This window comes from Phodopus roborovskii, unplaced genomic scaffold (assembly GCF_943737965.1).
Source record: "Phodopus roborovskii unplaced genomic scaffold, PHOROB, whole genome shotgun sequence".
NCBI classification, from domain to species: Eukaryota; Metazoa; Chordata; class Mammalia; order Rodentia; family Cricetidae; genus Phodopus; species Phodopus roborovskii.
This window is the reverse complement of record NW_026126407.1, coordinates 51,388,102-51,408,905: the sequence shown is the minus strand read 5'-3', so window position 1 is coordinate 51,408,905 and position 20,804 is coordinate 51,388,102. Positions and strand designations below refer to the sequence as shown.

The 20,804-nt window shown below is 46.4% G+C and overlaps 1 protein-coding gene across 1 annotated transcript; it reads right to left on the bottom strand.

The window, feature by feature from the left end:
- Positions 1-7,904: 7,904 nt before the first annotated feature.
- Positions 7,905-19,909, bottom strand: Dnaaf8 (dynein axonemal assembly factor 8). Its single transcript, XM_051181347.1, has 8 exons — positions 19,786-19,909; positions 18,704-18,841; positions 16,775-17,242; positions 13,476-13,593; positions 11,192-11,321; positions 9,642-9,788; positions 9,342-9,422; positions 7,905-8,319 (listed from the first exon to the last, which is right to left on the bottom strand). The coding sequence occupies exons 1-8, from the start codon at positions 19,891-19,893 to the stop codon at positions 8,007-8,009; spliced, it is 1,503 nt and encodes a 500-aa protein (XP_051037304.1). The 5' UTR covers positions 19,894-19,909; the 3' UTR covers positions 7,905-8,006.
- Positions 19,910-20,804: the final 895 nt, after the last annotated feature.

Here is a 20,804-nt window from a genome sequence, read left to right as displayed (position 1 = left end):
AAAACAAAACAACAGCAAAAAAAGCATTTACTTATTTTATGTGTATGAGTGCTCCCTGTGCATGTGTGCCTTTATGCCAGAAGAGGGCATCAGATCTCACTATAGATGGTTGTAAGCCACCATGTGGTTGCTGTGAATCAAACTCAGGACCTCTGGAAGAGTAGCCAGTGCTCTTAACCTCTGTGCCTTGTCTACTATCTAGTGTGCAACTTCTAAACAAATAGGTCAATGGATGATTGTGAGTTATACAATTCAGAGTGAACATCCCCGTTCATCAACATGAGGCTAAGAGTGCGCAAAGACCCATAGAAAAGCAGCAGCCAAGAGAACAATTCTCTAAAACTAGGATCCAGAGAAGACTTTAAAAAGCACTGCCCAACCCAAAGAGTTCCTGGAGCTTCCTTCAGCTGGCTTCGGCGCGCGGTGTTCTGGGAAATGTAGTCCGGTTGTTGGGTCAGCCTAAGCCAGTCACTTCCGCAGGTCCTTGCTGCGCACAAGACTGACAGCTAGGGAGGATCCCGGCTGAAAACCTGTGGAACTGAGGGAGGAAGGGGCGAAGCCTGGGCAGACCCATTGCCGGAGGCTAAATCCAGTGAATCCTGTCTACTGTGTGCGCAGCGCTGCTGATCCTCAAAGGCAGGGTGAAGGAGACTTGACCCCTGGGTTAGTACTGGGAACTAAACTAACTGTAGGATTAAAGATTTGGGTTCTCATTCCATCTCTGGATTTCTTGAGTGCCGGTCCCTACTTGAGTGCCTAAAACTCGTGTTGTAGCTGTTCTTTACCTATAGAGATAATTACCTACAGTTTTACTAAGTTAAGTGAATGGATATTCCTTTTTTTTGGGGGGGGGGGCTTCGGGACAGTGTGGTTCTGTGTAGCCTTGGCTGGCCTGCTCTGTAGACCAGGCTGGCCTCGAACTCACAGAGATCCGCCTGCCTCTGCCTACCAAGTGCTGGGATTAAAAGTGTGCGCAAATTTAGGTTTTCAAGGTGCATGGTGAGCCATTCAGCAACTGAGCTATATCCTCAGCCCAGTGAGGCCACAGACAAGAATAAGTCGTTGTGATACAACATTACAGTTTATTAAGAGGAAAGTTCATGGGGCTGGAGAGATGGCTCAGTGGTTAAAAGCACTAGCTGCCTTTCCAGAGGACCCAGATTCAGTTTCCAGCACCCACAAGGCAGCTCGCAATGGCCTGTAACTCCAGTTCCAGAGGATCTAGTGCCCTCACACAGACATACACGCAGGCAAAACACCAATGTACATAAAAATAAATAAGGGGCTGGAGAGATGGCTCAGAAGTTAAGAGCACTGGCTCTTCTTCCAGAGATCCTGAGTTCAATTCCCAGCACTTACATGGTGGCTCTCAACCATCTACATGCCACAACACTGCATATATAATAAATACATTTAAAAGATAAATATTTTTTAAAAGGAGATTTTTACAGCCAGTGATGGTGGCACATGACTTTAATCCCAGAACTTGGGAAGCAGAGACAGGTGGATCTCTGAATTCAAGGACAGCCTGCTCTACACATAAGAGTTCCAGGTATGCCAGTTCTACATAGTAGGACCCTGTCTCAAAAAAGGATTTTTTTTTTTTAACATAGATTTAAGCATAGACGTTAATAGGTACTCAGGGAGAATACACACCCAAGCATGGGTGTGGGATTCTCAAGGTATAGTCATGCTTAAGTGTTAGCCACAGTGTCAATGGCTTCTGAAATTACACTGTCCACAATCCTAAAGGAGGATATTGTTTTTGTTTTTTGGGTTTTTTTTTCTCTCCTTCTTCTTTGGGAAATGAAATCATAGAGTGGCTTTTGGGGAATTTTGCTTTGTTTTTTGGTTTGGTGTTTTGAGACAGGGTTTCTCTGTGTAGTTCTAGCTGCCCTGGAACTAGCTCTTATAGACCAGGCTGGCCTCAAACTCACAAAGATTCATTTGCCTCTGCCTCCTGAGTGCTGGGATTAAAGGCATGAGCCACCACTGCCTGGCCATAGAGTGGTTCTTGAGGTGCATAGGCCTTGAATAGAATTATAATCTAGTAAGGAAAAACAATGGGTCACAAGGTTGCACATGGGAATTAAGACGTCTTTTACTGTAAATGGAGTCTTAGAAAATTGCATTTTTATAGCCAGGGAAAAGTGACATACTTTGTTATATATGCTTAGGCATCAAGCATGATTCATTGCCCTTTTAGCATTTTTATTTGAAGTATCTATGTGGAAGGAATATTGTCTTCATGTAGGTGATCTTCACAGCACTTTTTAAAATTGAGCTGCATTCCCTTTCTCTGTTTCTGAGTGCATAGACCCTGGACTTCCACCACAACTCAGACCAGGCAGAGCTGATTTGTGAAGGAACAGTCAGGGTTGGACTCACTGAGGGCACATGGGAATTGACCAGAGACCACTAACTCTTTATGGATGGTGGCAAAAGCACTTAGCATATGTTTCCCTCTTTTGCTTTGCTGCCAGCTGGTTCTTTGTTACCCAGGCTGCTCAGCCCTCTTCCTACCTCATCCTGAGAGGTAGCTGGAACCACAAGTGTGTGACGTTGCTCCCAGTTTATTCTGAAATTTTGCTTTTTGGAAATTAGAGTATCAAGGGGGCATTTCCTACTCCTTGAGAACAGTCTGCCTGCTTGCCTGCAGAAACAGAAAAACTCAGTTGCCCTAGGTATGCTTTCCTCAGGAATCTATAGCCTCCTAGTCTCTGCAGAACAGTTCAGTCCCTAGATTCCATGGTGAAGCCCAACACGTGTTTCCTTTCTTTCAGTCCTGACATCCATCCTTTCTAAGGAAGCCTTTAAAGAATCAAAGCTTCCCTTTGAGTCAGAGTCTAAGTGAGTTAGGAGTCCTCTCTGTAGTTGGATTTTTCTGTAGGCCACTAACCAGCTTCCCAAATAAAGACAGAAAGACTTATTATTAATGATGAATGCTCGGCCTTCTCCCTCTAGCTCTTTTAACTTAATTAAACCTGTTTCTAGCCTTCTATGTTTTGCCTTGGGTTTTTTTTTTTTTAACCTTTCACTCTGTCCTACTTTCCTGTTTCCTCTGTGTCTGTCTGACCCCTGTCATCTCCCTGCCATCTCCTTTTATTTCTTCTGTCTGTCCCCCTTTGTCTCTGTCAAGCCTAGATTCCTCCTACTTACTCTTTCTGCCCAGAAGTCCCATCTATATTTCCTCCTGCCTAGCTATTGGCTGTTTCGCTTGTTTTTTTATTTTTTGAGACAGGGTTTCTCTGTGTAGCTTTGTAGACCAGGCTGGGCTCGAACTCAGAGATCTACCTGCCTCTGCCTCTGCCTCCTGAGTGCTGGAACTAAAAGCATGTGTCACCATTACCCAGCTGCCTGTTTAGCTTTTTATTAGACTAATCAAGTGCCTTAGGCAGGCAAACAAATGCAGCACATTTTTACATAGTTAAACAAATGCAACACATCTTTGCATAGTTAAATATTCTACAACACCTCTTCTTTAATATTTTCTCTTTCCCAACAGCATCTTTTCCTTCTCTCACTCTTTTGTATATTTACTCCCAGTGTCATCCCTGTCAACAACATTTTATATGCTCCTGTACACATGTTCATTTGCATATGTAGATACAAGTAAAGAGTGCACTGATGTATACTTCCCACAAGACTTAAAACTGGATATCCAAAATAACAGACTCACTAAAGACATGTGAAATGGGGCTGGAGATGTAACTCAGTAGGTGGAGTGCTTGCCTAGCACACACAAAGGCCTGGGTTAGATCCCCATACCCTACCTACCTGGTGTGATAGAGTGCAGGAAATCAGCTCTTGTGAGGTCAGGGCTGGAGGGTCAGAAGTTCAAGGCTAATATTGGCAACATAGCTAATTTGAGGCCTACTTGGGTTACACGAGACTGTCTTTGGAGAGAAAAAAATCAACATTCATGCCTTTAATTCTGGCATTCAGAAAGCAGAGGACTTTGTGAGTTCGAGACCAGCCTATTCTACATAGTAAGTTTCAGGACAGCCAGAGTTACAGAGAAAGACCAAGTAAATAAATAAATAAACTTTCAAGGTTTCTTTTATCATGATTTTCTTTTTCTTTCTCTCCCCCCCCCCCCGCAGACGGGTTTCTCTGTGGCTTTGGAAGCTGTCCTGGAACTACCTCTTGTAGACCAGGCTGGCCTTGAACTGACAGAGATCTGCCTGCCTCTGCCTCCAGAGTGGTGGGATCAAAAGACGTGCACCACCACCACCTGGCCCATGACAATTTTCTTATCCCCACTCAGGAATGGATGAAATGGAGATTGAGTGACTTAGCAACTGAACTACATTATCCACAATGCATACTGCAGATCAGCCTGTAAAAAGAAGGCTAACAGCCATGCAATGTGTTGTAGGCAATGTAGACCTCCTCTTCATGGGCTCAGCAGCCTGTCAGGTCTGGGATCCCGTCTATGACAAGCATTATGGACAAAGTAGTCATCATGATGTTGGTAGTCATCATGATGTTGGCTGAGTCAGCTCCCGATGCACCTGATATGGCTTCACAAAGAATGCATTTGTTGCCAGCGTTACAGACTAGTGGCTTCTGAATGGAACCCTTTCATAATTCAGTCAAGATGTTGATGGTTAGCAGGGGGCTGGCAGTGGTGGTGCACACCTTTAATCCCAGAGGTAGAGGCAGGCAAATCACTGTTGAGTTTGAGGTCAGCCTGGTCTACAATCGAGTTCCAGGACAACCAGGGCTGTTATATAGAGGAAACCCTGTTTGGGGGGTGGGTAGGGGAGATGTTGGCAAGGATGTTTGTCCCCACAGGACTTGGAGAACCCATCCCCACTTACAGCTTAAAGTGGTTGCTAATGCCCCTTTAATTGAAACCTTCCTTCCTTCCTGTTGGGAAGCTCCACCCAGCCCCACTCCTCCCATTCTAAACCCTGCTTCCAGAAAGCTGGCCAGCAGCAACTCCATCCCCAGAGGGCATAGAAAACCTCCTTAATGGTTTCTCCTGGGGCCACCTAGAAATGCTTTGCTCAGATTAAACCTGGATTTATTAATTCAGCCTGATCTGATTTACTGCATTGGCGGCGGAGGAGGAACCCAACAACCAGGGAGCCAATGTTTATCAGTGGTTACTGGAAATTGTGAGGCAGCTTTTGAAGCTGTGGAGCTCTGGGATATTCCATCCAGAAAGTATATCTGTTCCTCATGGCTGAATACATTTATTTTATTTTATTTTTTTTATCATGGGGTTGGAGAGAGATGGCCTGAGTTCAATTTCCCAGCACCCACAAGGCAACTCACAACTGTAACATCAGTTCCAGGGGATCCAACACCCTCACACAGATATCCACATATGCAAAATCAAAAGAAAAAATGATCACAGGTATAGAGATGGTTCAGTGGTTAAGAGCACTGGCTGCTCTTTCAGAGGTCCAAAATTCAATTCCAAGCATCCAATGAAGATGCATCATTGCCAAGGTTCCTTCTGATTGGTTTAATAAAGGGCTGAATGGCCAATGGCTAGGCAGGAAGAAGTTAGGTGGGACTTCCAGGGACAGAGAGGCCTCTGGGAAGAAGAAAGGCAGGGTCAATAGCCAGATGCAGAGGAAGCAGCATTGGCAGTATGAAGAGATGAGGTAATGAGCCACACCACAGAATGTAGAGTAAAATAAATGGGTTAAGTTAGGAACAAGCCTTAGCTATAGGCCGAGCTTTCATAATAAGAAGTCTCCTCTGTGTTGGTATTTGGGAGCTGGCTGGTGGGACAGAAAAGTCCCCTTAGGCATGGTGTTTACAACCATGTGTAACTGTAGTCTCATGGATCAATGACCTCTTCTATGTGCAGATAGATGTACATGCAGACAAAGCATCCTATACATAAAATAAATCTTATTAAAAGACCATTTATTATGTGTTATATGTGTAGGAGGTGTGTGCCACCGTGTATATGTGCAGGTCAGAGGACAGCTGGTTGGTTGTCTCCATCCACCTGTGGGTCCCAGGCAGCAAATACAGGTTACCAGACTTAGCAGCTAGTGCCTTAACCCGCTGAGCCCTCTCCCCAGCCCCAGAGTGTCATTTCCGATATTTCATTCTGTCTGTCACCTACCTTTTGCTTTCACCATCACTCAGGATTGTTTCTTGGTGTTTCTTCACTCCCATAAAGAAATGCCAGTCCTTGTCCTAACCCCATATGCTCTAGAGAATGAAGCTTTGGTATATATCTCCTAAATCAGCTTCAAGAGCACTCCGGTGCAGGTGCACATGGAAACAGCAGAGGCACCCCCCCCCAAGCACAGGTGATGAAGCCCAGCTTCCCTGCTAATGGCATAGGGAGCAGTCAGACGGGCATGGGCATTTCTTGGGCTTCTCATATGGAGCCCTTCCCCTACTACACACTGCCTACTGGGTCCTTTCCTGTTTGGGATCTGATTGTCACCTCATGCCTTGTCATTGCTGATGAGGAAACCCAAGAACTTGGGATGCTAGTTGTGTATCATGATGACACTTGCCCTGGCCCTACAAGTGACCCTCAGTTTTATAGCCCCAAGACCCCACCTTTAGAGTCCTTTTGTAGTTGTTTTCTCAGGCCCTCTGATTTCCTGCATGATCTTCTGAGGCATGGTAATGTTGCCCAGGTGGTAGATCTGGTTTTGGACCTGGATCTGCTTGCCAACCACCACCCTCCAGATTTACCTGAAAGCCAGTGATTGACAGGCACTGTTTAAATTGCAGCAGAATTTATTTCCTATCACTATGCGTCATTCTCAACAGGGTTTCTAGCATTAAGTGGGGTGGAGTTGGGAGAAAGTGGGTTTAGGAACAAGGCACTTTTACTCTTGATGACTAAGTGGTTGAAGTAGAAGTGGCTGGGCAGAGGGTGGAGGCATGCCACCCTGGACCTCTGCACTTGGGCAGGGCAGCCTAGCTCCCCTTACAAGGCAGCCGCCTGTGGCCTTGGTGGAGGCCTGACTTGCATGTGGCTTCTAAAGGATATGTCTTGGGGTTGGGCCTAATGGTGCAGTCCCTGTGGCCAAATCAGATGGGGTTTGTGGAACAGGAGCCTATGGACTTGATGCTGGCCATCAGTGACAACAGTGATATGTCTGTAATCTTGCCATAGGACCTGTCCTTTGTGTGGCTCAGGACTTGACATGATGATCCTTGTCTATCTTCAGTAGCTGGACAACTGGCAGTGACACTTCCCCACACATCCGTCCTGCTACAGCTGAATGCTAGCTAAAACATTTGTCAGATGCCAGTACCCTACCCTGCCACCTGAACCCTGCCATGCCAACCAAGCCCTGCCTTGGTAGTGGTTTCTTTGCTCTTCCATGGAGCAGGCCTGGTAAGACTCTGGAGAGATGAGGTGACAGGAAATCAAGGGGCTGAGGAAGCAGGTACAGAAAGACCCTAAAGTTGGAGTCTGGGGAGGGGAGTCAAGTCTTGTAAAGTAACCAGGTGGAGGAAGCTCAGGTGTCCCCTACGGTACCTTTCATTGGTACCAAAGAGGGAGAGTGGGTACCATTGCATTTCACAGTGTGACTTCTGATGTTGGAACTGCTGGTAGATATGGTGTTCCATCTCCAGACTAGAAAAGATCAGTGCCACCTTCAACTTGGAATGACCTGGAGCCTATGTGTGCTTTTGTGTCTTGGGTAAAAAGACAGAGAAAGAAAATTTCAGTCATTGCCTCCCTTTTTTTTCCCAAAAAGTACATCAAGTCTGCAGGGGTGTGGACATTTGTGTGTGTTAACTTAGGTACATAAAATATCAGAAATCCAAGAACCTGAGGAAAGTTTTTATAGGGAACTATAGATATGTTCAAATATGGGAGCTGGAGATGTAAGTTCACTGCTAGAGTAGTTGCTTAGTATGCATGAGGCTCTGAATACAGTTCCCAACACCAACAACAACAAAAAAAAAGTTTAAATATGTTTAAACTGTCTGGGTGGGGTCCAGAGTAAGGGTCCCAGCCCCCAGAGGCCTGTGCTATTAAAAACAGGTGGGCTGTAGAAGGACCATCAGAGCTGTGTGGATAGAAATCTGCCACCTGGCCTGATTTTCAGATCTTTTACCTGAGTTGAATATAGCTGGCCCATAGCAGGTAACAGCACCTCTCTGGCCGGCTGTATCCCAAGACATAGATCCAAGGCATTTTGCTTCTCAGCCCAGAGTTTTATGTGTTTCTTCCTTCCAGTTTGTGATCCAGCAGAATCCTCTGGGGCTTGAGCCTTTTGGCCTCCAGGACTGTCACTGGTAGATAGCTGGGATGCAACAGCCCCCTTCCGAAATGCCCTCAGCTGCTGGAGAAGCTGGCTCTTCCCTGTACAGTCCCTGTGACACAGAAAGACCAACCTAACCCCTGGCATCTGAAGGCCAGAACTCCCAACCCTGAAAAAGGAGGAACATCATATGTAGTTTCAGTTCCCACGCCAAAGATCCAGCAATGTCTGGCAGCCACTGAGATGCCAATCCTTGTGGATTTTCCCCTTAGCAATGTGTATTGCCTTGGCTAGTTTTATCCAAATCCTGAGCCACCACATAGTTGGCATCAACAGCATTTCCCATGTGCTCTGAGGTAGGAACTACAGTTCTCTCCTCTATCTGGATGAAAACACCAAGGCCTGAGGAGATGAAGCAATAAGCTGAAAGGCCAGTCTGAGCATGGCCCAGTTCTCCTGGCTGGAGCTGCAGCCATCATAGGAGGATCTAGGCCTGGTGCCTGGCAACAAGATAGCTAGTGCCTCAGAGTAGGGCAAAGGAACACACTGGCCTTGATTCCCTTTGCTTGAATGAGCAAGGCCTTGACAGGGGTGTTGTGGGAGCAGGTAAAAAAGGAAAAGCCAAAGCTCTGTAGCTGCATTTGTATCAGGCTCCAGCAGGGAACCTCACAAGCCCCCCCCCTTTTTCTTGGGATGTCTAGATTCTACATCTCAGCTCTGTCACATACTTCACAGCCTATGCCTTGAAATTCCCAGTGCTGAACTGAAGGCAGCTATGACCCACATGTCTTGTTCATCCCATGTCCACAGTCTGGGGCCTCAGGCATGTCCCTGATTGGAAACTGCTCTTTAATTTATAGTTTTTTTTCACATCTGGCTAACAACTGACCCTACATTTTTCTCTTTCCTACTGCTGCGACCAGCAGCAGGGGAAAGATCATATTGGGGAACTGTTCTCAGAGGCTGGGGTGGGGAGCTTGATGTCACTCTTGATGCCTGGCCACACAGGCTTCCCATATGCCAGGTTATAAAACACAATGATACCCACTGCCACCACACCAGACATCTAGGGGGCTCGGAGCACAGAGACAGAGCTTCCCAATGCAGAGGAGGAGAATCTAAGAGGTTAGTTACCTCCATTTCTGGAAGGATGCCCCCTGTTCTGGGTCTGCTGCCTCCACATCCTCCTCACTGTCAGAGGAGCTAGATACAGAGCTGCAAGTACAAGAAATGGGTTCTCAGGGTGTGCCTCAGCCACCTTGTCAGGCCTGCCCCTCACCTGGGGATCCAAAAGGAGTGGTAGCCAGCCAAAGCTAAAGGGCCCCTGGGCTTCCTGCCATTCACTGAAGGAAAAGTACAATGTGCTTAATCCAGATGAGCTTTGCCTCCTCCCCGCTCCCCCTTGGCATGCACAGTTCTTAGAACTGTTTGTACCTCTCCCAGGACTGGTGCTCTTGTGGTTCCGATGGCTCTGTCTGCCGCAGGTCCATGAAAATGGTAGGAGGCTCTGTCTTCAGTCTCCTACTCCCTGCCAGCTTCTGGGCTGGCACAGTTTGAAAGCCAGGTTCTGCTAAAGCACTTCTGCAATGGAGGGGTGAAATGGCCCTTCTATGTGATTCCTGCCACCCACTAGGCGTGTCCAATATTGTGCTCACAGCAGCTACTGACGGTGTGCCTATTGTGTGCTGGTGGGCACTTGGAACCCATCTGTTCTCAAGGCCACCTATTACCCACCTACTACAGGCCAGCACTACTACCCAGAACTAAGCAAGTCTGACATGCTGTGTATCAACTAGGCTTGTGGGCAGGCCTGTCCAAGTGATCAGGAAGCTGAGGCAGAAAGATAGAAAGTTCAAGGCCAGCCTAGGCAACTTAGCAAGACTATACATGCACTTTAAAAAAGATTTTTGTGTATGAGTGTTTTTGTCTGCACACATGTTTATTTACTACTTGTATGCAGGTAGTGGCCAGAGAGGGCATCAGATCTCCTGGAACTGGAGTTGTAGACAGTTGTGAATCAATATGTGGGTGCTGGGAATCAAACATGTGTCCTCTGGAAGAAAAACCATTGCCCCTAACTACTTAGCCATCTCTCCAGCCTCTTAGCAAGACTTTAAAGGTAAAAAGTAAAAAGATGACTTGGGATACCATGTAGAGCAGAGCATAGGCCTAGCATCGGGTTCAGTCCTCTATCATAAACTGTCAGTTTGTTCCACTCAGTTAGGGACCACTTAGCACAAGCTAAACCATCCAAGTAGATCCATAAAATTAAGCAGTTCTCATCCCATTAGCCATATTCCCAGTGCTTAGTGGTCATGTAGAGCTGGTGGCTCTCAGACTAGAAAGCACAGGCCCAGCTATGTCTCTTTCTTCAGCTAGCCAGGTAGAACCCACCACCTCAGGAGAAAACAGTCCTCAGACTCCTGAGCACAGTGGAAGAAGCAGCGTGGGAAAGGCAGGGATGTCGGGCCTCAGGGAACCCCATCTCCATCTCTGCCATTCCCAGCTTTACTCTGCCCCAGCTTGTTTTTCTCCTTGTCTAAGGACAGGTGGCAACCCACAGCTCTTCCATCCTCCAACCTGAGCCAAACTACAAGGTTCTAGGGAAAGGCTCCCATTGGCCTGCCTGGGTTCACTTGACCAAGCCTAGACCAATTAACTTGGCCAGAGGATTATGTGCAAATTCTGCTGTACCCAGGGAAGTCATGTGGGAGGCTAAGAAAGTGCCTATAGTGTTCAGGAATGAGACACAGCTTTGGGACTCCATACACAGCTTTGCCACTGATGGCCTGGGAGGGACATGGCAATCTGAACCTCAGTTTCCCCATCAGTAAAAATAGATAATGGAGCATTTACCTAATTAGATGCCTTATTCAAACAGAAAGTACATGCCAAGTGCCCCAGCAATAGGTACAATTAACACTGCCTAGGGGCAGGTTGGTTCTGAAGAAATGGCTGTGGGTATAGCTGGTGGGAAGTCCCACCTGTTTCTGGCTTCCTGTTCTTCTGTGTCTCTGGGCTTGTCAGCAGATGCCTTCCAGACTCTGGACTGAGAGGCACACAAGAGGTCCAGCTGGTCCAGGAGTGTGTCCTGGGAGAGTCCAATGGTGTGCCCTGGGGATCGCCAGGAGAGGGGGTTGCTTAGTTCAATCTGCCACTCAGTGGCTGAGCTTCAGGCTCCAATGTGCCCACCCGGATCTTTCTGAGGCTTCTAGCTCTACTTGGCAAAGTCAGGGAGTAGTCATGTCTTCAACAGGGGCTACCACACTTGAGCCTGTGACATAGGCTCACAGGTGACCACAGTGAACAGATGTTTGTACCTTTCCCAAAGTAGCAAACAGGCATACGTACATAGATGTGTCACAGGGATGGGGTCCCTTGGGATTGAATTCAGAGCCTTGTGCATGCTGCCAAGCACTTGTGGCTAAGCTACATCCCACCCCCCCCAACTCATCTTTTTACATACTATATCCTTCTATGAATAGACTTTGTTCATTGAGCTGAGTGTATTCTATGATGAGCTTGATTTAGCAACCCCTACTGAAAATAGGCTGTTTCCAAGTTTTCAGAGTTTTGTTTGTTTTTAGGGTTTTGTTTTGAGACAGGATTTCTGTGTGCAGCCCTGGCTGTCCTCCTGGAACTCGATTTGTAGACCAGGCTAGACTCAAACTCACAGAGATCCACTTGCCTCTGCCTCCCGAGTGCTTGGATTAAAGGCATGCACCACCATGGCCAGAAAACTTTTCAGTTTTAAAGTGCACAGCAGTGAACATCCTGGGGTACGTGTTCATACAAGATTTTCCAAATAGAATAGCTTGTCTGGTGGAAGTGGTAATCTCACCACTTGGGAGATAGAAGCAAGAAGATCGGAAGTTCAAGGCCAGTTTCAGCTACATAATGAGTTTGAGCCAGCTTGGACTACATGTCTCAACAAAATAAAACTAAACAGAAAGGATTAGCTTGATCAAAGAGCCATGAGTATTTAAAGTGGAGCCTAGGTCCTACTGTGCCACCCTCCAGAGAGGGTGCTCATTTTATATGCCTGCCATCCTTGCAGAGAACCCACTCCACCACACCCTGAAGCTCTGCAGAAGCAGGACACTGTCACATGCTCACTAATGGCAGCATCTCTGAGGTCTGCAGCATGAGAATTGCCAAGCGAGTTCCAGGCCAGTCTGGGCTACTATGTGAGATCTTGTTTCAAAATAAAAGCCATGGTGCTGCACACACCTTTAATATCACCACTCAACTCTTCAAGTTTAACATATCTGGCCAATACAGCGAGTTCCAAGTTCTAGGTCAGCCAGGGCTAAACAGCGAGACTCCCATCTCAAAAGCAATACAGAGGTAGGACTGGAGAGAGATAGCTCAGTGATAAAAAAAACACTTGCTACTCTTGCAGAGGACCTGGGTTCAATTCCCAGCACCCACACAGCAACCTACAACTGTATCTCACTCCAGTTCCAGGAGATGTGCTGCCTTTTCTTGGTGCATGCATGGATGTGCATGTGGTGGCATATACATACCTACAGGCAAAGCAATTACACAGAAGAAAAACCAAAATAAACTTTAAAAGACTTCTTACTTCAAACAGTCAGTTCAGTGGAGTCTGCTCTGGAACTGGATATGGATATCTAGCCTGTCCTTGCTCCTCAGCTCAGATGTGTGTCCATCTCTCTTGGGGCCTGGGTAGGTGGGGAGTGCTTGCTCAAAAGCCAGGCAGTGGTGGTGTAGGCTTTTAACCCCAGCACTCGGGAGGCAGAGGAAGGTGGATCTCTTGAATTTGAGGCCAGCCCAGGATACAGAGTTCCAGGACAATCAGGGCTACACAGAGAAACCCTGCCTCAAAAAATCAAAATAAGTAAGTAGGTAAGTAAACAGAACTGTTCATAGCAAGGCCATGAGCACAGTGAGAGTATGACATCCTTAGCTTTCATTTTCAAATAGGATGAGAATGTGTGAGTGTTGGAGCTTCTGAAAGGGAGCAAAGACGGGATCTGCTTTCCCCCAGAAGATGAACAGGAAAAAAGAAAAGGGGGGGGGACTGGAGGGAGAAAAAGGGTAGACCACAGGGCAGATCAGTTTGAAGGCCTGAGCAGGTAGCCATGAATATGAATGAAGGATTTTGTAAGACTGGGCAATGAGTGTGCTGAGGAGAGTAAGGGACGGGAGCCCTGGCCATCTCATAGCCCCTGCCACTGAGCACCTTGGAAAGGGGTACTCATGGGAGTTCACTTGCACTTGAGTGCACTTGACTGAAGGTCAGACCTTGGTTTTGGCAGTGGTCAGCTAACCACCACGCAGTTCTGGGAGCACTGTCACCCGAGCAGTCCTGTTGCCCTGGCAGACTCTGAAGGATGTAATCCAAATCCCAGTCTTCAAGATGCTGAAATGATAAAACTGGTGATTACAAGGCTGCAAGAAGGTCTTGCTGTAGTGTGGAGGCCCATAGATGTGGCTCCATTCCATCTTAACTTAAGGTCAGAGAGTTCAAGCCTATTATTGTTCCTTCAAGGTTAAAACACATAAAGTGTGGCTATTGTATGTCTTGCTTAAACAATAGGATATTTGGCCTAAGGTGTATCCAATGGCTGTCTTACCTTGACAACATAATATTTGGTTTAGGGTGTGGTTACTTGATGTTTTGGGTATTAAGGAAGTAATTACATTTGTCTGTTCCTTGGATCATGGTAGGGAAGTCTTTTGCCTTCCCCCCTTTTGATTAGGATATGTAAGAACTTTGAAGCTGGGCGTTGGCGGCACACACCTTTAGTCCCAGCATTCAGGAGGAGGCACAGGCAGGCGAATCTCTGTGAGTTCAAGGCCAGCCTGGTCTACAGAGCTAGTTCCCAGACAGGCTTCAATGCTACACAGAGAAACCCTGTTTTGAAAAACCAAAATAAAGAAAAAGAACTTTGAGTAATAAACTTGTATTTACTAGATGCCCTCCCAACCCCATCATGTTCCTTGTCTATTTCTTTCCTCAATCCACATTCCTCCTTTCAAGCATGGATCAGATAAGTTGGTTGGCCTGAACACAGTAGTTTCCCCCACTTTCACAGCAGCTGCAGCCAGGAAAGGGTAAAAAGATTCATCCATTGTAGTGAGGTAGGCAAATATAGGAAATAATTTAGCTTAGGCATCCACCCCACCCCTCGCATTTGGTTTTGGGTTGCCCACACCTCCATTTTAATTTGGCAGTGCAGTTCCTTCACCTGCATGTACTAAACAGGTGCACACTTCTTCAAACACTGCACTGAGCAACCTCAAAACTGCCCTGAAACCCCCACCTGCATCAAGCTATATGTACTCCCATCTCTCTGGACTATAGTATAAATCCTCCCCCCTCAACTCTGTAACAATCGAATTTAGACAGTTTCCATTCAAGTGTATTCACAGTGTATCTAGGTATGAAGAGGGGGTTATCTTGCCTGAACTGGTTTTGGATGTTTAAGGCAGTAAGGAATAACTGTCTCTACTATTCTTTTAGGGGAAACCCCCTATTTATTGTAATCTTGTACCTGTGCATAACTAGGCATTCAGATGATTAAAATCAGTGCATTATGGGAAAGGAACATGGGCAGTAGGAAAAATGAATACACAATCTCATCGATTAAAACAGAACACTATCCAAATTATGGCCCTTTAGCTGGGTAGTGATGGCACATGTCTTTGATTCCAGCACTCGGGAGGCTGAGGCAGGCAGATCTCTGTGAGTTCAAGGCCATCCTGGTCTACAGAGTGAGTTCCAGGACAGGCTCCAAAGCTACAGAGAAACTCTGCCTCTAAAAAACAAACAAAAAAAGTATACCCACTTAGTAGCCAGCCCCTTCTTCCTTTAGACCCCATAATATAAATCTTGACAGTATATAGCTCTTTAATCTGTTATCACCTAGGTCCAATAAAGTTTATCTTGCTTCTTCTGCACATCTGTGTGAACCTTGTTTTCAATTCTTCGGATAAAAGGGCAAGAATCTGGAAGTACTCAGCCCTGACTCCAAACATACAAGAGTGGCGTTGGAATCTGTGTGCATCTAGCATATGGATACACTGTTGTAAATGATTATACACCAAGCCCTTCCTTTAAGGTGAGACCTGCATTCTCCCCCATACCCACACCACACCAACAACATGGTTTCTTTGTGTAACCTAGGCTGTTCTGGAATTTGCTCTATAGACCAGGCTGCCTTTGTCTCCTGACTGGTGGAATTAAAGGCATGCACTACCACTGCCCAACTAGACCTGCATTTCTTGCCACTTTCTTCCTCAAGTTTTTTTTGGGTCAATACTTTTGGGTACGAAAATGGCTTACCTAGAGGAAAACCCATTTCTTTTTCAACCAGGATCTCATTATGGCTAGCCTTGAACTCTATATGTAGCCAAAGATGACCTTGGATATCTGACCCACCTACCTTCACCTCCCAAGCTCTGGGATTTCAGACCTATATCTTTACATGCATTTTTTTTTTTTTTTCATGCAAGGCAAACACTCTATCAACCAATGCTCATCCTACTCTTCTCCTTTGTTTGTCTGAACTGTTTAGGTTCATGCCAATTTAAAGTGTTTAAGAAGTTTTGCAGTGTGGAACCTGGTGGTTCTAGCATGTGTTCGAACTGGCAAGCTTGACCCAAATGGCTCTGCAGGCATAGATGGACAGGAAGAAAGGAACCTACAATGAAAGGTTAAGTGAAAGTTTTCAATTTCTGCAGCCATACAGATGAGGAAGAATTAAAGCTGTGAGGGCAGAAAGAATAAAATTTCTGGGTTATGTAGACAGCAATGAAGAATTCTGTGCATGTCTGTGTGTTCCCATTCTCAAAGTTGTTAAAGAACATGACATAGAGGTGTATGACCTTCCCATGCTAGGCTGGAACATCTTCAATATGTTCACCTGCACCTGGAAGGAATTGAATTTGCACAGCAAACCAGGGTATTCTTCATAGCCTTTGAAAACTGGGCAAGTATGACAGGTTTCTTTTCTGTCCAGTGGGCAAGGTAACCTTACAGATCACAGCTATGCTGTTCCAAGGCTGCCCACCCACCAGAATGGGAAACAGACTCACCCCTGAGGGACAAGGAGTCACTGCCCTGGTTTACAGATCCACTTTCACAGTAGTCTTCACACTCCTTTCTCTTCTGCAGTATCTCACAGAATCAACTGTGTTTCTGCCAGTTCTCACTAATGTACTTAGTCTGACTTGGACAGCTGGTCCTAGTGTGTGGGGTCTGCCCACATGGAGGATGTCACTTCAGCAGCACTTGCTACTGACTTATGTATAACTGTGTGAATTCAGCACTCATATTTGGGGTCATCTCTCTGTACCCTCTAAAGAAGGTTAGAGTTGGCTTTTCTTCCTGTTGACACCAATTCTTGCTGAGGATGAGCTCCATGCCAGCCTCTCCACATGCTGTTAACAGCAGCAGCTTCTTGCTGGCCAATGGACCTGGGATTTGGGCCTAAGGTCCTAGAGGAGAAACTGGTTCTAGCTTTGACAGTGTGGCAGGACTGTGGCCATGCTGCAGGGGACTGGCCTGAGGGTAGGCTGGCCAGTAGGGAGAGACCTACCTGGAGTGAGAGCACTGGACAACCTTTCCAGGACTGTTCTGAGGATGCTTCTGGCCAGGGTCCTGACTCTGGAGCCTGGCGTTGGTCACCACAGGCTGGGTTCTGGGAAGCCTGGGTCACTTTCTGAAGAATATCCTTCTCTATCATCTTCCTCCTTTCCCTGCGGAGGGCTCTGTGCTTGTCAATATCTGAGGGCTCTGTCTTCAGCTCTCCTTCCAAAGGAAAGGTGGCTTCTTCTCCCTGGGAAGTCCACGGGGGACTCTGGGATCCTTTGGGATTAGACAGGCTTCTAAGGTTGCCTTCCAGCCAAGGTGGGCCCTCCTCAGCCTCCACAAGAATAGGATTGATCTTGACACAGCTCGGGCAAGCCCAGCTAGGGCCTCTTCTTTCCTGAAGTGCTAAGTCCTTCTGTTTTACCTTCTGTCCACTTCTGGGTTCTATGTCTTGTCTCCCAGGAACCAGAAATGGCTAGAAAAATAGAAGAAAAAAAAAAAAAGGCATCTTCTGTGAGCACCTGCAAAGACATACTTTAGAGACAGCCAGCCAGCCAGCCAGACACACACACACACTCACAGAGGGAGAGAGAATGCATGATTAAGTAGAGGTCAGAGGGTAGCTGAGAGTCAGTTCTTTCTGTCCTCTCTGTGGATCTCAGGTATGGAATGCAGGGTATCAGTCTGAGCAGCAAGTGCCTTTTCCCATCACAGCATCTCATGGGCCCTGTTTTGATCCTTTAACAACTTGTCACATCATATAGACATTGCCACTGTCTCCAAGACAATTCCACTCCCTATTGCCCCTCTCCCAGAGGAATTGGTAGTCCTTATGGGAAAGAAAACATTTCATGAAGATCATGTCACCTAAACTGACCAGAGCCCTAGCTGCCTTTCAGATTTTCCTGGGGAGAACTTGCTTCTATGAAGGGCTGCACTTCACACAATGTTGTGGGTCAGGTGGTCTTCTTCAGTCTTTGCATACCTAGTTTGCCTCAATGATGATGGGAAGAACTGAGCAGAGGGAGGTTACTCAAGGGTTGAGTGGCTCTTGGAATCCAAACTGGCCTTTGGAGATGGGTTTTGGCCTTTCCAGTGTTTTCATCAGAAAGTATGTTAGTCACAACCACATCAAGAAGAATGAACAAGTCTGACAGGTTGGGATAGCCAAGGATAAAAGCTGTAGATGGGATTTATTAGGATAGCAATCCATTCTCATTATCCAGCCACTGATATTTTGGAGTTTTGGTTCATTTATAATTTTATATGTATATATGCATGTTTATGTGCACAGTCTGTGTGCAGGAATTCACAGAGGCCAAAAGTGGGACTGGAACCAGAGTTACAGGTGATTGTGAGCTACCATGCAGATGCTAGAAACCAAACCTGGGTCCTCAGCAAGAGTGACAAGCTCTCTTAATTACTGAGCCATCCTCTCCAGCCCCTGCCTCAAACTTTTGATTCTCTTGATTCAGCTTCCAGGAAGCTCAGATTACATACTTATGCTATCAGGTCTGGATAAATCATTGTTTAGATAGAGTTCTTGGTGTTCCCCAGGGACCCGAGAGAGAAAGCTTGTACTGTGTTTCCCCCTTCTCCCCTGACCTCTTACTAGGGGTGCCAGCATTGGGTACTACTGTGATGGCATTTATGGAATACTTCCCTTTTGCTTCCTGCTGGAGCACTTAGTCATTGAATATTCAGCAAGCTTGAGTGGCCATGACTTAGCTAGGTTAGAGAGAGACATTTGAGACAGGCAGCTGTGACAACAGCCAGACAGTGTCTTCCCTTGGGGGAGGAAGAGGCAACACCAGTGGTTTTAAGTACTTTAGACCTGTATTGTTGGTAGAATCCTTGTGAGAATTGCAATCACCACCCCCACTACCCCTCCACAGTACTTGACTTAGTAAGTCTCCAAAGCCTGTGTCCCACAGACCTCAAGTGTAGAACTCCCTACAGCAATCCAGGCCCCAGATTCAACAGGGTCTTCAGCCAACTCCTCAGCCAGGTCTGGAATCAGGACAGGCTGGTTTCGCTGAAAGATGAAGGTTTCTTCTTCTTCTTCACAGTCAGACTGCAGACAGACCAGAGGGCTTCAGAGGAAAAGGCAGCCATGCTTTGCCCCACCTCCCCAGGAGCATTTGGGAAGTTCTCTACAAAAGCTAACTAAAAAACAGGCTCAGAAGCACCGTCTCATGTTGGTGAGATAATAATTTCTGTTTCCACAGGCTATGCAAAGGTCTTGCACACAGCAGTGCTATTAGCAATGCCGGAATCGAATAATGGTAGTGGAGGGGTAGCTAAGAGTGGAGGCCAGCTCACTTTCATACTGACTTATCACTTGGCTGTCTCTAATGGAGAGAGGCTGACACTGGCCTGCCACCTTACAGGGACACAATGACAGCACCAAGGCACTGAGGTACTGTCATCGTCTACTTCTTTTGATGCATTACGCACTGGATAATACCCGAGTTTCAGTTCTGTCATGTTCATCGTTGCAAATGCCCAGGTAGGGCACGATCAGCTGTCTTGTTTCTAAAACCCCTGTTATTCACCCTAAATAACCTATGCTAACCTGGATGCTGAGTCTCTGACCAGAGGATCATCAGGTGTCCCTTTTACCTATGTAAATGGTCACTGGTACTGTGAGTGACCCCAAATCACCTCAAGTAGCAGAATCCCTCCAGGACCATATCATGGTGCCCTGGTACAGTCATTACTCTCACAGGTTGGCACTGGCCCCGACCTGACCCAACAGAGTTGAGCACAGCACAAAGATCTGGGCTTTGGCATTGAGTCTACCTGGGTCCCAGGTGAGAGTCAGGACCAATGCAGGAGAGGATACAAGACACTAATACCCATACTCAGGAGTTCTGGCAAACCCAGGGAGAATCCTAAAGGAAGTAGGTACCCAGAAATAATTCCAGGGACTGATGAGTGGGGTCTCTAGAAAGGAACGTCCAAAGTTGTCCTTGCTCAAGCTGGACAGTTGACATTCACAAAGAAGCTTTTGCTCACCAAGGAGGAGTCTGAATCCAGGGATGGCACCTGGTCTTTGGCAGCCTTAAGGATGGCATCCCAGGGAGAAAGTGCCAAGGACACCACATCTTTGTCTTTGGATGTCATGGGGGTCCAGGCTTAAAGGATCTTCTCTTCATCAGACACAGGATGGGGTGGCAATGTCTAGCTGTCCAGGACAAACAAACATGGGCAGCCTTTCCAAAACCTTGATTATCTAAAGATGAAAACATATCTGCAGATATCTATTTCCCACCAATTTCCTTCTGGTTCTGCAAGCTTGTTTTACTGGGTAATAGGACTGTATGTATGTATGTGTACAGTAAGGAGTATACAAGAGCATGATGTCTATATATGTATGTGATGAGCTTAGTGATGGGCGTATATGAAAACAGGTGCATATATTAACAAAAATGACATACAGATATAAACATATGAAGTGCTATTATATATATTTGTGGTGGTATGAAAGAAAATGGCCCCCATAGGGAGTAACACTATTAGGAGGTGTGACCTTCTTGGAGAAAGTGTGTCACTTGGTGGGGGGGGGGGGCTCTAAGGTCTCCTATGCTCAAGCTATGCCCAGTGGCACAGTTCATTTCATTTTGCCCGTGGATCTCTTAGATGTAGAACTCTCAGCTCCTTCTCTAGCACTGTAAGCCACCACAATTAAATGTTTTCCTTTATAAGAGATGCTATGGTCATGGTATCTCTTCATAGCAATAGAATCCCTAAGACACACACACACATACACACATATCTCCTATATAACAAACATTATTATCTCAATTTTATAAGCATAGAGTGGTTGATATATAGCAAAGAGAGGTTGAATCAATGTTAAGGTCTAGGGATGAACCTCTCAGTAGAGCATTTGCCTGGTACATATAATGTACAGGACATGAATCCAACCCCTAGCACTGAGAAAAGGGGATTTAGGGGCGGAAGAGATGGCCCAGTAGTTAAGAGTGTGAGTGTCCTCTACTGCTCTTGTGGAGGACCGGAATCTGATTCTCAAA

Excerpts from the sequence above, each read along its gene's own strand:
- Dnaaf8 (XM_051181347.1), bottom strand. The coding sequence starts at position 19,893 with ATGACATCCAAAGACAAAGATGTGGTGTCCTTGGCACTTTCTCCCTGG. Across the intron at positions 13,594-16,774 it reads GTCCAGTGCTCTCACTCCAG|CATCTTGAAGACTGGGATTT; the intron begins GTAGGTCTCTCC and ends TTATCATTTCAG. Across the intron at positions 8,320-9,341 it reads GCATCCTTCCAGAAATGGAG|GGACTGTACAGGGAAGAGCC; the intron begins GTAACTAACCTC and ends TCTGTGTCACAG.